General features: G+C 46.2%; 1 protein-coding gene across 2 annotated transcripts; it reads left to right on the plus strand.

The window, feature by feature from the left end:
• The first annotated feature begins 2,629 nt into the window (after positions 1 to 2,629).
• LOC123098588 (homeobox-leucine zipper protein HOX21) lies at positions 2,630 to 5,303 on the plus strand. 2 transcript variants are annotated; one of them, XM_044520627.1, is made up of 3 exons: positions 2,630 to 2,992; positions 3,090 to 3,490; positions 4,445 to 5,303. In XM_044520627.1, exons 1-3 carry the CDS (start codon positions 2,752 to 2,754, stop codon positions 4,820 to 4,822), a joined length of 1,020 nt encoding a protein of 339 aa, XP_044376562.1. In that variant the 5' UTR covers positions 2,630 to 2,751; the 3' UTR covers positions 4,823 to 5,303. The 2 variants fall into 2 exon arrangements, with proteins under 2 accessions (XP_044376562.1, XP_044376561.1); XM_044520626.1 differs by having other exon boundaries at positions 2,631 to 2,965.
• The last annotated feature ends 11,018 nt before the right edge of the window (positions 5,304 to 16,321 follow it).

The raw sequence follows: 16,321 nt of genomic DNA on the forward strand, positions 1-16,321 counted from the left end.
GCCAGGGGAGGACAAGCGTGCGCGTCCCGCCCGTCCGCGCGCTGTCCGTTTCACCCCAAAACCAGCGCAAACTTGGGCTGGGGATGGGTCGAAAGCGGACACGAAACGGACAAAAGTCCGTTTGCTCCCGCGCGCTGGGCTGCCCGGTTTGTCCCTTTTACCCCAAACGGACGGGGACGGACAGGATAGGGTCGCGCGGTGGAGTTGGCCTAAGAGGTTCATTGGGCGACACGCCTAACCTCGCCCTCTACCCTCTTCCTCTGTGCTTCTTTTCTCACCACCGCCACAGGGCGACACTACACGGCAAATGTTGGGCAGTCAATGGGCCGATGTTTTTTCCATCTTTGTATCGGGACCGTTAGTTTAAACACCGTGAGCATAGTATATCTTGGTCGCAGTCCTGCCCTAGCACGAGGGAGTATGTTAGGTTTGCATTGTCACCACACATGGTTCGTCGGCATGCTGAATAGCACGTAAGGAGTGCGCGCAGGAGCATTTGTCTCCAGGGTACTTATACCGTGGTTGGGATCGGAGATTTTGAATCCTTTGTCCATGGCCTGTGCTTGCCTAGCCAAGCGGTTAGAGTATTACAACACTGACCGGTCACTAGCATTGTCCATATGGTCCTAGAGATCCCTTCGCCTGGAGAATAGACTCTCAACTTCGTCAATCCATGTAGGTATTCCAGCATGTCTGCTGAGGCGCTTCAGCATGCATATGGGTATCTAGTTCGTGTCTGACATTGTCGAGACTGGGAGGTATGGTGGTATTAGCTTGGAAAGCGGGGTGAGGGGCGTAGCATAAGGAGATTTTGACTTTGGTTATACTTGGCAATGGCATTGTCTATGCGCCATTCTTTGGTGAAGGCACTGCCTAGAGATTCTTCTCCATGGTGAAAATTCATGAGTAGCCTAGGTGATTGGATATGGTGATGGTGAGGCTCGTGCGTCGTGCCCTCTTTGGAGGCATTGTTTTGGGAACCTTTCTTGTTGTCCAGGTGCTGCTGACGGTGTTGGTCAGTGTTGATGTATGTCGTTACATTCGTGCCATTGATAACCAAACTGAAATAATTAAACACGTCAGGTTGATTCTTCCACCTCTCTTTCTTCCATGTCATTCACAGATGTCCTCTGCTCGTTGGGGAGAAATTTTACCCTCACTCTCTGTCGCGTTTCATCCGTGTTCACTATGGTATTCTTGATCTGATCTTTACACTAGTGGGGCGACGACGGGGGTGAGGCTTGAAGGAGAAAATATAAGGGATGGGTGAAGAATTGCATATTTATGGTGAAAAAACCAGTCTCACCTGTCCTACTAATTTAAGGAGAGAGTTGCGATATATTTTTGTCTAGACCCATCGGTTGTGATTAGTTTCAGTGCAATTACTATGATATAGTGGCTTCGACCTGTTTAAGTGAGTTATGAAGATCAATTGGTTGTGATTTGTTCCTCTAATTTGGTCCACGAGATAAACAGTCAGGTTTTTTTTTTGCTATGCAAATTTATAATAGATAATTTGGCATGTCCATCCTCAAATACACCAACTAGTTCTCAATGTCAGCATGTCGCGTTGTTATCCCCTCACCCTGCTTTCTGAGCTAACACCACCATAAATTAGACCAATAGATATTTTTGTGCCTTACAAATTATATCACTGAAAAGTTCTCCCGAATATGAATGCAATGGTAGGTCTAATTTATCGTCAAATTTAAATTTTAAAATGCGTGTGTGCCTTGTTCATTGGAACAACTTCACATTAACATTGATGTTTATAAATAAAATCGTTCAAAAGGGAAAAGAAAGGACACAAAAAGGTTTGAAAAAGCGCTAGCAAGAAATGTATAGGTCGATGCTAGCTAGCACATGGAGGGAAATAAAGGCACTGTAGAAGCTACTCCTACTCAGCCTGAGGCATAGCTTTTGGGAAGCATGGTCCTTTGTGGTACACTTTCGCTGGCAGGCCATTTTAGCTAGGCAATGTGCATGCCAACGTTGTCTGCTGGTAATTTTAAAACGGAGAATGGCGCCGCATCAAATTAGAGCAGTTGATTGTATAATTTTATCAGTGTGCACAGGGCCCACTTGCTAATCCCCAGTGTGATGCTAATTTCAAATTTATACGTCTTTGTCACAGGGCATATCTGAAAAAGGTGTACTATGGGTTTCAGCAAAATGTTACTGAATCTTTAGTCTATAGTAAGTTAAAAATAGGAAGAACCTAGGATAAGATAACTGCATGCTGATCAGAAGACTTAAAAAGATGCCAAGATTGAAGAAAATTAAAAAAAATCTCATACTTCCTCCGATCCAAAATAAAATTAAGTAGATTTGAACTAATTCTGAACTAGAGTTGGTTCAAAACTACGCCGCTTAAAAAAAAGTATTGTAAAAAACTCTCCATTATTACCGCCGAAAAAGTAAAATTCACTGGGCTTGCACCCTTGTTGTATCATAGCAATACTGTGAGCCATAGTACTAATAGTAGCTCCTAGAATATCTGTTTGACTCTTCAAAGCAGCATTTTATTTTGGAAAATGTCATAGTAGTACTACTACACCCCTTTTCCCATTTTATTTATTTTTGATAAACAACCACCATGCACACCTAGCTTGTTATATTTCCTTTTCCTCATCATCTTCTCTCCCCCCTCTCAGTTTCTCTCTCACACACAGCTCTCTCTCTCTCTCTCTCTCCCCCATCTCTCTCTCAAATACTCCCCATGCCCATCGCCGTCCTCCTTTGAAGAAGCCAATGGCCAGCAATGGCATGGCGTCCTCTCCCTCCGCCTTCTTCCCTCCGAATTTCCTCCTCCACATGCAGCAAGCACCGCCGCAGCATGACCCCCAAGAACACCACCAGCAGCACCACCACCACCACCATGAGCACCACCTCCCTCCCCCCCATCCCCAGCACAACCCCTTCCTCCCCTCCCCCCAATGCCCCTCCCTCCAGGACTTCCGTGGCGGTAGGCACATCCATAACTTCATGCCTTGTCAGTTAATTCGCCACCCTCGCACGGATCGTGCACGCAATACGCCGGTAACGGAGCCGATCCAGGTCTTTGCTAACATGCTGTACGTGTGCTGCAGGTCTGTCGCCAATGCTGGGGAAGCGCCCGGCGATGTACGGGGGCGGCGACGGGGGCTGCGGCGGCGACGAGGTGACCGGCGGCGGCGCGAACGAGGAGGAGACGTCGGACGACGGGTCGCAGCTGGGCGGCGAGAAGAAGCGGCGGCTGAACGTGGAGCAGGTGCGGACGCTGGAGAAGAACTTCGAGGTGGCCAACAAGCTGGAGCCGGAGCGCAAGATGCAGCTGGCGCGCGCGCTGGGGCTGCAGCCGCGCCAGGTGGCCATCTGGTTCCAGAACCGCCGCGCCCGGTGGAAGACAAAGCAGCTGGAGAAGGACTACGACGTGCTCAAGCGCCAGTTCGACGCCGTCAAGGCCGAGAACGACGCCCTCCTCTCCCACAACAAGAAGCTCCAGTCCGAGGTACTCCTACGTACTAGTACACATCTACCAGTACCTACCCACTGTAGTAGACCACAATGCAAATTAGTGTAGCTCCCGCAGTCAATTCAGTCCGGCAACGGCATGCATCTGGCCGTCGCCGGCGGCCGGCCGCGGCAGTAGCAGCACGCCGCTGGCCTAGATCTGCGCGCGCGAGTGACGATCTGGGGGGCAGGGGCGCCCGCCGTTCGGTTGCGCTTTCTCGGGGCGGCCTCCCCGGCTCAATGATTGGTTGGTGATGTCCGGCTCGGATCCATGTGGGTTTCAGCGCTTGCAGAAAGGTTGTTGGAACCGGCGCCCATGCCCACGCGCTGCTGCTGCTGCCCTGCCTTTCCATCTACACCTGCGAAATCGTCATCGTTGAGCTGAGCAGGCACAGTAGCTTTTTGGAAAGGCCCAGCAGAATATGGCAGCGTCCGCAGATAGATGCTCGTGGTCATGGCCATGCCCATGCTGCGGCGAGTCGCTGTTTGTTTCTTGAGCCAGTCTTTTGAGGAGGATCGGTCGATCGCAGTGGAGTCAATGGCTTCATCATCACCATCATCCCGGTCGTGGCATCTCTGTGCTGGCTGCCATGGTCGCAGGGACGTACTACTCCCCCGCTGCATGAGTGCCTTTTCACCGCGATCAGATTTGCAATTATGTACTTGTGGGCCGGCCCGGAAACACCATTAGTACCAGCATGATTAGGTGTGCATGTGCAGGTCAGCAAGTGTAGCTTGCTTTCTCCTCGTTGCTAGTACTGCTAGCACTCAGACTTCATAACATTCAGGCAGAGACAGTTGCATGATTCACTGCTGAACTTCTGCATGAACTACTAATCCAAAATTCTAGGTATCTGCCATGTTTGCATTGCGTACTGGTACTAGCTAGCCAAAGCAAGGTCGAGTCGATTGTTGAATGCTAATGTATACTGATGTATGGTGATGAATGCAGATACTTGGACTGAAAGGCTGCAGGGAGGCGGCGTCGGAGCTGATCAACCTCAACAAGGAGACGGAGGCGTCCTGCAGCAACCGCAGCGAGAACAGCTCCGAGATCAACCTCGACATCTCGCGCACGCCGCCGTCCGACGGCCCCATGGATGCACCGCCGTCGCACCAGCAGGGCGGCGGGGGCGGGGGCATGATCCCCTTCTACCCCTCCGTCGCCCGCCCCGCCGGTGTCGACATCGACCATCTCCTCCACGCCTCCGTCCCCAAGATGGAGCACCACCACGGCGGCCCGGACACGGCCAGCTTCGGCAACCTGCTGTGCGGCGTCGACGAGCCGCCGCCGTTCTGGCCGTGGGCGGATCACCAGCAGTTCAACTGATCGTCCGGTCCTTCGATCGGCACGATATATATCTTGTTGCAGTCAATGACTTCTGCTTTGCTTGCATGGTCAGCAATGAGCGTGCATAAATATTCGATGCGTTTGGATTCTTGATGAGGACGTACGTACGGTGGAGACGGTTGTACATGCATGTTTGATGAGAGGCAAGTTCAGTTCATCCATGAGGTACTTATTGAAGACGATGGTGATGCGGTTTGAGTCATGGATCGATCGAGTTGATCATGAATAGTGGGGGTACGTGTAGGGGAATAAGTCCGGTGTGTGTGAAGCGTGTGTAGGTAGATTTTCGAGTTGAATAGTACCTTTGGTATTCTTGTTTTCTTTTTTTTCCTCTTCCTTTTGTTCCCATACATAAATTTGTGAATTTGTGAGGCAGTGTTGGCCCGTTGTTGTATAGGTTAATGGTGCATTTGGTGCTTGTTCCCCCTATTTTATACTATGGATTATTTGAAGACTATGACATACTAAGCGTCGATGCATCAGTTGCTCCAGGGCTCAATGCTAACACGCGCATCCTTTTTGTATGTAGTAAAAATTGCTTACTCCCTCCTTCCATCTATATAGGGCCTAATGCGTTTTTTAAGATCGCCTTTGACTATTGACAAGATTAATAATACATGACATGCACAATATGAAAATTATATCATTGAAAGCTCCTTTCATACACGAATTTAACGGTGTGCTTTGTGTAAGTTGCATGTCATATATTATTGCTCTAATATTTGGTCAAAATTAGCCTCGAAAAATGCATTAGGCCCTATATAAATGGAAGGAGGGAGTACTATTGTCGATTGTTTGAAACTTCATAAGAATAAAATCTACGCTACATAGTACCTTTTCACAGACTATATATCAAGGAGACATGTGATCGGAATTACTAGAAATGGGGACCAGCTATAAGTAGGCCGCCTGAAAATTTATTTCAGGTAAGTTAAATTTTGGGCCGTTCGATTGAGATCCAATGGCCCTCCTTCTTTCTTCTTCCTCCAGCTTTCTCCATCCTTCAACCGTCCTCCTCCAACAAAATCGACTTACTGAAATTGCAGACTTAGTCATTATATATGACTATTATGTCAGAATTTTCAATGACTTTGTGCCGCACCAATAAAGCACGGTTGCAAAAAACTGGAATTGAAACAGGTGCAACTTTTTGTAAAAACAAAAAAATACAAAAGTAAAAAATAACCAAAAAAAAAGATTTCAATAAATCGACGGTAACGCAATTTGGCAAAAGTGGCTGAAATTTCACAAAATCAGACAGGTCCGCGTTTTAGCAGCCCTATTTCTTGGAAGGTAACATCGTAGTACTGTACTTGGATGAATACATGCACTGGTAGAGAATAGGCCTTTAGTCCCGGTTCGCAAAGGCCATTAATCCCGGCTGTGCAACCGGGACTAAATATGCGCGACTAAAGGCCCCCCCCTTTAGTCGCGCCTCTTACGAACCGCGACTAAAGGCCCGTCCACGTGGGCGCCAGGAGTCCGTCGGGGCGGAGGACCTTTAGTCCCGGACTAAAGGCCTCCTCCGCAGGTTTAGGGTTTTAGCCCTCCTAAACCTGGTTTTTTTTAATTTGTAGTGTTTTATTTCTTTTATATTTTATTTTGTGTTTTATTTTAATTTTGATGAAGTTTCAGTACACATATTCTACGCTACTATATACATGCATATGAAATTTTAAACAAGAAGAATTCAAGAGGAATATATAATATATATTCAATCTCGGGTGACCATATACAACTTCGAACAAGTTTCCATACACAATTAGGATGGATGACCATATACAACTTCGAACAAGTTTCAATCTCGGGTATGCATATAAATTTCTTCGTCCTCGGTATAGTGTTCTCCTTTAGGATTGATGACTTCCCTCATGAAAAATCCTGCTAATTCATCTTGAATTGGTCGGAAGCGAGCTTCTGGACTAAGCCTCCTCCGCAAGTTATCCGTCGCCTTCCGCACGCTATCCAATGCCTTTCGCTCAGAGGTGTGTCTCCGGATGTTCTCACAAACATAGTATCCACATAGATTGGTCCCCGGTGGCTGCTTATCCACATTAACTAACCTTCTAAAATCTAGCTCATGTTTGAATTCACCGACAATTTCTTCTGAGAACCGTCTCCAAACCCTACAGGGCAAAGAAAATTAAATGAACAAGGGAGTTATTAGTTACTTGATATTAGAAAATGAACGAAAGAGACCGATCGATATAGAGCTCAAATGATTGAAAATAATTACTTTTGCAGCATTTTTCTCATGTCGGCCGAACGCTTTGGATCCGAATCCATAGAGTCCATGATTAGAACTCTGGAGGTGTGAAGTTCAATATTTAGCAGAATCCAGTGGAACCTGCGGACACGTTACATGCACAGTCATGCATAACTCATCGATTAGACATACCATGCAAGGAGTAAACAAAAGAGAATGGGCACAAGAGAGAAACACTCACCCAAAATGGTAAGGAAATAGAATATGACTTTTGAGTTGATGCTTTCTAAGAAACTTGTACAAGTCTTTCTCCACGTCTTCGGGGTGATTTTGTAACACATGTCCATTAACGATATGTGGGTCAATGAACCCAACATCATGGATGTTTCTTATTTTGCATTCCCAAATCTTCAATCTGCATAATAGCGTACGCAACAATATAGTTAGGATAATATATATATATATATATATATATATATATATATATAGTGCAGGCATTGAAGAACGAGATGAGGTAGAAATAAATCACTTACAGAACGTAGCAACTCAGCATAGATTTGTCGAGCTCGCGCAGATTGAACAGCTGGAACAATTCACTCATATGAACTTGTACAGAGTACCGTTTGGTGTGATGCTCCTCTGTAACATCCGCATAAACATATTCTTTGTCGGCCCATGTTATGAATTGCTTGTACCAACGTAGCAGATTTCACATTTGTGATGGTAGACTCTTTTCCCGCGCAGGCTCGACGAGAGGCCCATTCCGCACATATTGTAATGCTATCTCACATACTGGCGCATCCTCAAGGCCTAAGAAGGCACGAAGAGTCAAACCCATCTCGGACGCTTGTTTCATGGCACTCGCTACAGTCAATCCAAGTGCTGCCGCAGCTGCTATGATCTCGGGGTCCTCTTCCGGACCGGCTTTCACTATGAGCGGGGGGATCGATTGTTTATTCTGCATCCCGAGCTGGTCAACTTGTTTCCCGCTTTTTTTACTTTCTTCTTTCTCCTCCTTCAATATTTTTGCTTGCCTACGAAGTTCATGTCCATAGTCGTCAGGCATATTCAGCTCGGCTTGGGACGGTGTCGTCAAAAAATCCTTAGCCCACTTCTTTTGCTTCTCAGTGAATACTTGCTTGGGCTCAGGCTCTTTTATCGCCTTCATATCCGCCTTCCATTTCTCATAATGAGCAGACGCGGCCAATTTGGTTTCAGCTTCACTAAGTTCCCAAGGCCTTGGGAGGAGAGGCTTCAGTGATGGCTCCGGTGCCCTTGTGGTCTTAGGTACATAAGGGTCCGGGTTAATAGTCCAGGAGCGGGTTTCCTTGCTGTCCGCCTGCTTCTGCTTCTTCGCTGGAGGTGGATTGGGGGGCGTCGTACCCGCCGGAGGAGGATTGGGGGGCGTCGTACCCCCCGGAGGAGGATTGGGGGGCGGCGGCTGCTTACCCGCCGGAGGTTGTGGATCGGGGGACGGCGTCGAATGGCGTGAAGGAGGTGTAGGTGAACCACCACGACCACCACCACCGCCACCACCACCACCACCATCGGAGGGGGGTGGACTTGTTAGCCTTGGCGCCTCGCCTGGAAACACTATGTACTTCTTTTTCCATAGAATGATCTGGCGCTTGACATCTCCAAGTCTTCTCTCCCCTTCGGGTGTAGCTTTGTCAATCTCCAGGTCCTCAAACTCTTGGACTATGTCTTCCACCGTGACACGAGCATAGCCATATGCAATGGGGTTGTTGTGGTGGAGTGCTCCAGGTGTACAGGGTAAAGCACTGCCGGTAGCTACCTTCGTGGAAACATTCCCCACGGGATAATGCAGATCACATTCTTTCATCTCCTTTACATCATCCACGGGGTAGTGAGGCTCCGGTGCACGAATCTCGATCATCGGTGCATTAGCACCAGGCGGGGCATCCGTGGAAGCCACGCTGCTTCTCCGCTGCTGGCTTTCCGCGATCCGCTTCATGATCTTCATGCGGCCCTGCAGCCGATTTTTCTTTTACTAGTTCATGCACGGTCTGCTTCAACTCATGGAGTTCCGATGCAAACTTCGCCAAAAGATCTGCATCCCGGTCCGTCTTTCTCTTACGGCTTCTGTAACAGTACGGGTCATTGTCCTGGGAAAACCCTACTTTCCACGGAATTCTGCCTTTGCCTCGTACACGTCCTCCGTGTTCATCATTCCCGAGGGCTGTTGTCAGTGCGTCTTTCTCTCTGTTGAACTTTATCAAGCCCTCTTGAGCTTGGGTCATTGCGTCAATAAGGGCTTCGGTGGGAGCAAACTTTTTCTTCCGGTGAACACACACCCCTGTCTCCGGGTCTAGCGATCCCCCATGCCCGTACCACCAGCTTTTGGCCCTTGGGTCCCATCCCTCTGTACCTAGAGGGATTCCTCGCACCCTCAGGTCCTCCTCCATCTTCTGCCACTTAGGCTCCGAAAGGCGGTATCCTCCTGGCCCCATAATATGATGGAACTTTTTCTTACTCGCATTATCCTTATTTTTTTTTATTTCCTTGAAATGCTCCGATTTCTTTTGCCTCACAAATTCTGGCCAATCATCTTTCAGTTTCTCATGTTGTCCATTGAAATCCGGAGTCTTGCCCTTGTTGACATAGTCACGGGTTAAATTTTTCTTGAAGTTCCGGAATGCTTCGCCCATCTTCTGAAGAGCGAACTCTTTAACTAGCCTCCTCCTCTCACGTCCACCCGGAACCTCGTTACCGAATTCATCGACTTTGTTGTATTCCGGAGGTAGAATGAAATGTTCCATAAGCTTTCTCCAGCAATCCTTTTTCGTTCTCTTGTCGACAAAACTGAAACCAAGACGTGCCTTCTTTGGCTCCTTCCATTCCTGGACGGTGATCGGGACGTTGTCTCTAACAACGATTCCGCATTGGTTGATAAACTTTGAGGTGTGCTGTAGGGGCTTGCCGGTTTCACTGACAAAATCAATGGCATATGTTTCTCCTGTTTTCATCGCCTTGGATTTGCCACGCTTTGTCGTACTCGATCCGGCCGAGGGCTAAAAAAAGAAAGAGAGTCGCGCGCGTTAATACATATGTATTCACATTTCAGTAAGTTTGTATCACGAGAGGCTCAATGTATATATATACCTCGCCGGAGGTGGTTGCTACTTGCAATTCGAGATCGTCGTTTGTTGACGGTTGACCTCCGTCGACAATGTCCGTTCCTTCACCTTCTTGATCATCGACAATGTCTGTTCCACCGTCAAGGTTCAGAAAAGAAGAGACTACATCCTCTTCTTGCTCATATTCTGAGCCCGGCACATAAGGAATCTCGTTGTTTATGATGCCCATTAAATAACGTTCAGCCTCCGGATCCCTAAGCGGCTCGGCTCTATCGTCCGCCATATGTCACTCCTGCATGTAGTAAAAATTAATTAAGTATAAAGGAATTAAAAAATAAGATTAAGGGGACATAGAGGAGGAGGAATTAAAAATAAGATTATTGAGCACTAATTTGCATAGAAGTTTTTGTTTGAGCACTGCCAAGTATTTTGTTTTTCCTTTTCTTTTTCTTTTCTTTTTCCTTTCTTATTTTGTTTTTCCTTTTCCTTTTCTTCTTCCTTTTCTTTTTCCTTTTCTTCTTCCTTTTCTTTTTCCTTTTCTTCTTCCTTTTCTTCTTCCTTTTCTTATTTTGTTTTTCCTTTTCTTCTTCCTTTTCTTCTTCCTTTTCTTCTTCCTTTTCTTATTTTGTTTTTCCTTTTCTTCTTCCTTTCTTTTTCCTTTTCTTCTTCCTTTTCTTTTCCTTTTCTTATTTGTTTTTCCTTTTCTTCTTCCTTTTCTTTTTCCTTTTCTTCTTCCTTTTCTTCTTCCTTTCTTATTTGTTTTTCCTTTTCTTCTTCCTTTTCTTCTTCCTTTTCGTTTTCCTTTTGTTTTTCCTTTTCTTCTTCCTTTTCTTTTTCCTTTTCTTATTTTCTTTTTCCTTTTCTTCTTCCTTTTCTTTTTCCTTTTCTTATTTTGTTTTTCCTTTTCTTATTTTCTTTTTCCTTTTCTTCTTCCTTTTCTTTTTCCTTTTCTTATTTTGTTTTTCCTTTTCTTCTTTCTTTTCTTTTTCCTTTTCTTCTTCCTTTTCTTCTTCCTTTTCTTATTTTGTTTTCCTTTTCTTCTTCCTTTTCTTTGTTTGAGGAGGACGGCAGGCGGCGGAGGACGGCAGGCGTCGGCGGGAGGCGGAGGACGGCGGCGGCGGCAGGGGCAGGGGCAGGGGCAGCGGTGGCGGCGGCGGCAGCGCGCAGGGGCAGGGGCAGCGGTGGCGGCGGCGCGCAGGGCAGGGCAGGGGCGGCGGCGGCAGTGCAGGGCAATGGCGGCGGCGGCGCGCAGGGGCAGGGGCAGCGGTGGCGGCGCCGCGCAGGGCAGGGCAGGGGCGGCGGCGGCAGTGCAGGGCGTCGGAGCTCACTTGGGGCAAGGCGTCGGCGTCGGGGCAGGGCGTCGGCGTCGATCGGCGTCGGGGCAGTAGCCTGGCGGCGTCGGCGTCGATCGGCGTCGGGGCAGGGCGTCGGCGTCGAGAGGAGAATGGGAGGTGGGGGAAAATTTACTAAGTGCTGTATATATAGACAGAGCATTAGTCCCGGTTGGGGACACCAACCGCGACTAAAGGGTTCTTTCGCGCCGCTTTCGTTCCCGCGCGGAAAGAGCCTTTAGTCGCGGTTCGTGTCACGAACCGCGACTAAAGGTCCTTTTTCATATAAAATAAAACTAATTCATTTTAAAATCTTAAAAATACAAATAATATATCAAAAAATTCAGAAAAATAAAACTAATTCATTTTAAAATCTTAAAAATAGAAATAATATATCAAAAAATTCAATAAAATAAAACTAATTCATTTTAAAATCTTAAAAATACAAATAATATATCAAAAAATTCAGAAAAATAAAACTAATTCATTTTAAAATCTTAAAAATACAAATAATATATCAAAAAATTCAGAAAAATAAAACTAATTCATTTTAAAATCTTAAAAATACAAATAATATATCAAAAAATTCAGAAAAATAAAACTAATTCATTTTAAAATCTTAAAAATAGAAATAATATATTAAAAAATTCAATAAAATAAAACTAATTCATTTTAAAATCTTAAAAATACAAATAATATATCAAAAAATTCGGAAAAATAAAACTAATTCATTTTAAAATCTTAAAAATACAAATAATATATCAAAAAATTCAGTTCATCGATCCCTTGAAGGTTTGACAAAAGGTTTGATACATCATTCAGTTCATCGACCAAATACAAATCATCCGGATTCGCCATCGTACGTTTTAATTCACATGATCCATTCAACAAAGTTTAGTACAATAAATTATTACACATCAATTCTTCCCTTGTGTCCCTGCTTGCTTACGATTGTGCCGTATCCATGGAGCATCCTCATCATTTAACTTAATGCTTGGGTCAGTGTTCACTTTGAAGGGCGGAATTTCACCAAACATATTATAATCTTCTGACATGTCTGTCTTGTCCTCCACTCCCACGATGTTTCTTTTCCCTGAAAGAACAATGTGGCGCTTTGGATCATCGCATGATGTACTGATCGTTTTCTTATCTTTCCGTTTCCTCGGTTTGCTACTCTTGTCCTTCAAATAAAAAACCTGAGCGCCATCTTTGGCAAGGACGAATGGTTCGTCAAGGTAACCAAGATTGTTGAAATCCACCATTGTCATTCCGTATTGCTCGTCCACCTTTACCCCACCTCCTGTTAGCTTGAACCATTTGCACCGGAACAAAGGGACCTTAAAGGAGGGTCCATAGTCAAGTTCCCATATCTCCTCTATGTAACCATAATATGTGACCTTTTGCCCATTCTCGGTTGCTGCATCAAAGCGGACACCACTGTTTTGGTTAGTGCTCTTTTTATCTTGGGCGATGGTGTAAATGTATTCCCATTTATCTCGTACCCTTGGAAAGTCGTTATAGTCGAAGATGGTGTCTTGGCCAACATGTACAGCTGATCTCCAACATCATTGTCATTCATTAAATGTTTTCGCAACCAACTGCCGAAAGTCTCCATGTGGGCCTTTCTAATCCAGGATTCAGGCTTCCCCGGGTTGTCCGAGCGTAAAATATTCTTGTGTTGCTCGAAGTACGGAGCCACCAAGCTGGAATTTTGCAGAACTGTGTGGTGTGCTTCAGTCATAGAATGACCGTCCATACATATCGTTGATTTCCTTCCGATCGTGCCTTTTCCACGTAGTCTCCCCTCGTGCCGCGATTGAGGAATACCAATCGGCTTAAGTTCAGGAACATAGTCAATACAGAACTCAATTACCTCCTCATTTCCATAGCCCTTGACGATGCTTCCTTCTGGCCTAGCACGGTTACGAACATATTTCTTTAATACTCCCATGAACCTCTCAAAGGGGAACATATTGTGTAGAAATACAGGACCGAGAATGGAAATCTCTTCAACTAGGTGGAGCAGGAGGTGCGTCATAATATCGAAGAAGGATGGTGGGAACACCAACTCGAAACTGACAAGGCATTGGACCACATCGTTCTGTAACCGTGGTAGATCTTCTGGATTGATTACCTTCTGAGAGATTGCATTGAGGAATGCACATAGCTTCACAATGGCTACTCGAACATTTTCCGGTAGGAGCCCCCTCAAAGCAATCGGAAGCAATTGCGTCATAATCACGTGGCAGTCGTGAGACTTCAGGTTTAGGAACTTTTTGTCCGCCATGTTTATTATTCCCTTTATATTCGACAAGAAGCCAGACGGGACCTTCATACTGCTCAGGCATTCAAAAAAAATGACCTTCTCTTCTTTGGTAAGAGCGTAGCTGGCACGACCTTGAAACCATTCCGGATGCCGGTCATCTGGGTCTTTCAAAAGTTGCTGGTCCTGCCGTGCTTCCTTTGTATCATTTGTCTTCCCATACACGCCCAAGAAGCTTAGCAGGTTCACGCAAATATTCTTCGTAACATGCATCACATCGATTGCAGAGCGGACATCTAGGACTTTCCAATATTCTAGCTCCCAAAATATAGATTTCTTCTTCCACATGGGTGCATGCCCGTCAACTCCCCGCGGAACTGATTGTCCGCCAGGACCCTTTCCAAAGATGACTTTCAAATCCTTGACCATATCAAATATCTCAGGACCAGTACGTTCCGCAGGCTTCGGCCGGTGATCTGCCTTGCCGTTGAAATGCTTGCCTTTCTTTCTTACGTTATGATTTCGGGGAAGAAATCGACGATGACCCAGGTACACGTTCTTCTTACAATTACCCAAACGTACACTTTCAGTCTCATGTAAGCAGTGCGTGCATGCATTGTATCCCTTATTTGTCTGTCCCGAAAGGTTACTGAGAGCAGGCCAATCGTTGATGGTTACAAAAAGCAACGCTCGTAGGTCAAATTCCTCTTCTTTGTGCTCATCCCAGACACGTACACCAGGTCTGCCCCACAACTGTAAAAGTTCATCAACTAATGGCCTTAGGTACACATCGATGTCGTTCCCGGGTTGCTTTGGACCTTGGATGAGCACTGGCATCATAATGAACTTCCGCTTCATGCACAACCACGGAGGAAGGTTGTAGATGCATAGAGTCACGGGCCAGGTGCTATGGCTGGAGCTCTGCTCGCCAAAAGGATTCATGCCATCAGTACTTAGACCAAATCTTATGTTCCTTGCGTCAGCTGCAAAATCTTTGAACACTCTGTCGATCTTTCTCCATTGCGTTCCATCAGCGGTGTGTCTCAACTCCCCGTCGGACTTACGGTCCTCTTTGTGCCATCGCAACGACTTGGCATGCTTTTTGTTCCTGAACAGACGTTTCAACCGTGGTATTATAGGAGCATACCACATCACCTTGGCGGGAACCCTCTTCCTGGGTTTCTCGCCCTCAACATCGTCACCAGGGTCATCGCCTCTGATCTTATAACGCAATGCAGTGCATACAGGGCATTCATTCAAATTCTCGTATTCACCGCGGTAGAGGATGCAGTCGTTAATGCATGCATGTATCTTCAGAACCTCTAAACCTAGAGGGCAGACAACCTTCTTTGCTTCGTACGTACTGGCGGGCAACTCGTTATTCTTCGGAAACATATTCTTCAACATTTTCAGCAAATTTTCAAATGATGAGTCAGCTACACCTTCCCGTGCCTTCCATTTTAGCAAATCCAGTGTGCAGCCCAGCTTTTTCAGACTATTATCGCATCCTGGATACAACGACTTTTTGTGATCCTCTAACATGCGATCCAAATTCTCCCTCTCCTTGTCAGTTTCGCAGCGTCTCCGTGCATCAGCAATGGTCCGACCAAGATCATCAGCGGGCTCATCATGTGCCTCTTCTTCACCTTCACCTAACCCTTCCCCACCTTCAGCATCATCCTCCATAAAAGTATCACCGAAATGATCATGATAGTTGTCATCGATATCATCCCCTTCTTCATCTTCTTCCATTCTAACCCCTCTTTCTCCATGCTTGGTCCAACAATTATAGCTTCGCATGAAACCGTGCCGAAGCAGGTGCATTTGAACGTCTCTTGAGGAGGAGTAACCCTTCTGATTCTTACAGACAACACATGGACAGATAATAAAACCTCGCTGCTTGTTCGCATTTGCCACTACGAGGAAATCTTTCAAACCCGTAGTGAACTCGCCGGAGAGTCGGGGACCGTACATCCATTGCCGATTCATCTGCATTATTATTATATAAAGTATATAATTAACCATCATGCATTTGTTAAACTAACTAGCTAGAAATAATACAAATTAAACAATGAACTACACACATGCATATTTTATCAATGACACATGAAAGGTTCAAGTTGCTAACCGCGATCGCGGAGGAAAAATAAATGAGAAAGCTCAAGTGTGGCTCGGACACTTCATATCATGTTTGTTTCATGCTCTCGGGCATTTCATCGAACACCTTGTGTGCATAGGAGGAACCAAAAGCAAACCCACCATCCCCCTTCTGAATTGTGGCTAAGTGAAGTGAGCTGAGTCCTATATATAGGGATGGGCCTTTAGTCCCGGTTGGCCTGGCCAACCGCGACTAAAGGCCTTCGGGCCAGCCTGAGGACCTTTAGTCCCGGTTGGCCAGGCTAACCGGGACTAAAGCCCCTCCCGTCCGCCAGCTGTCGACCGAGCGCGCTGGGCCCAGATAGTTGGTCGCGGGTCTCCTCCCGAACCACGACTAAAGACCCCTTTTGTCGCGGTTCGATTATTTTAGGGACTAATGGGGGCGTATGGAAGCCTTTTTTTTACTAGTGATGCAAGGATCAT

Source organism: Triticum aestivum, chromosome 4D (assembly GCF_018294505.1).
Source record: "Triticum aestivum cultivar Chinese Spring chromosome 4D, IWGSC CS RefSeq v2.1, whole genome shotgun sequence".
Classification (NCBI taxonomy): domain Eukaryota; kingdom Viridiplantae; phylum Streptophyta; class Magnoliopsida; order Poales; family Poaceae; genus Triticum; species Triticum aestivum.

What these genes read in the sequence shown, in the direction of transcription:
- LOC123098588 (XM_044520627.1), top strand. Translation starts at nt 2,752, where the DNA reads ATGGCCAGCAATGGCATGGCGTCCTCTCCCTCCGCCTTCTTCCCTCCG. An exon ending in CATCCATAACTTCATGCCTT is followed by an intron (nt 2,993 to 3,089) that starts GTCAGTTAATTC and finishes CGTGTGCTGCAG; the next exon opens with GTCTGTCGCCAATGCTGGGG. An exon ending in ACAAGAAGCTCCAGTCCGAG is followed by an intron (nt 3,491 to 4,444) that starts GTACTCCTACGT and finishes TGATGAATGCAG; the next exon opens with ATACTTGGACTGAAAGGCTG.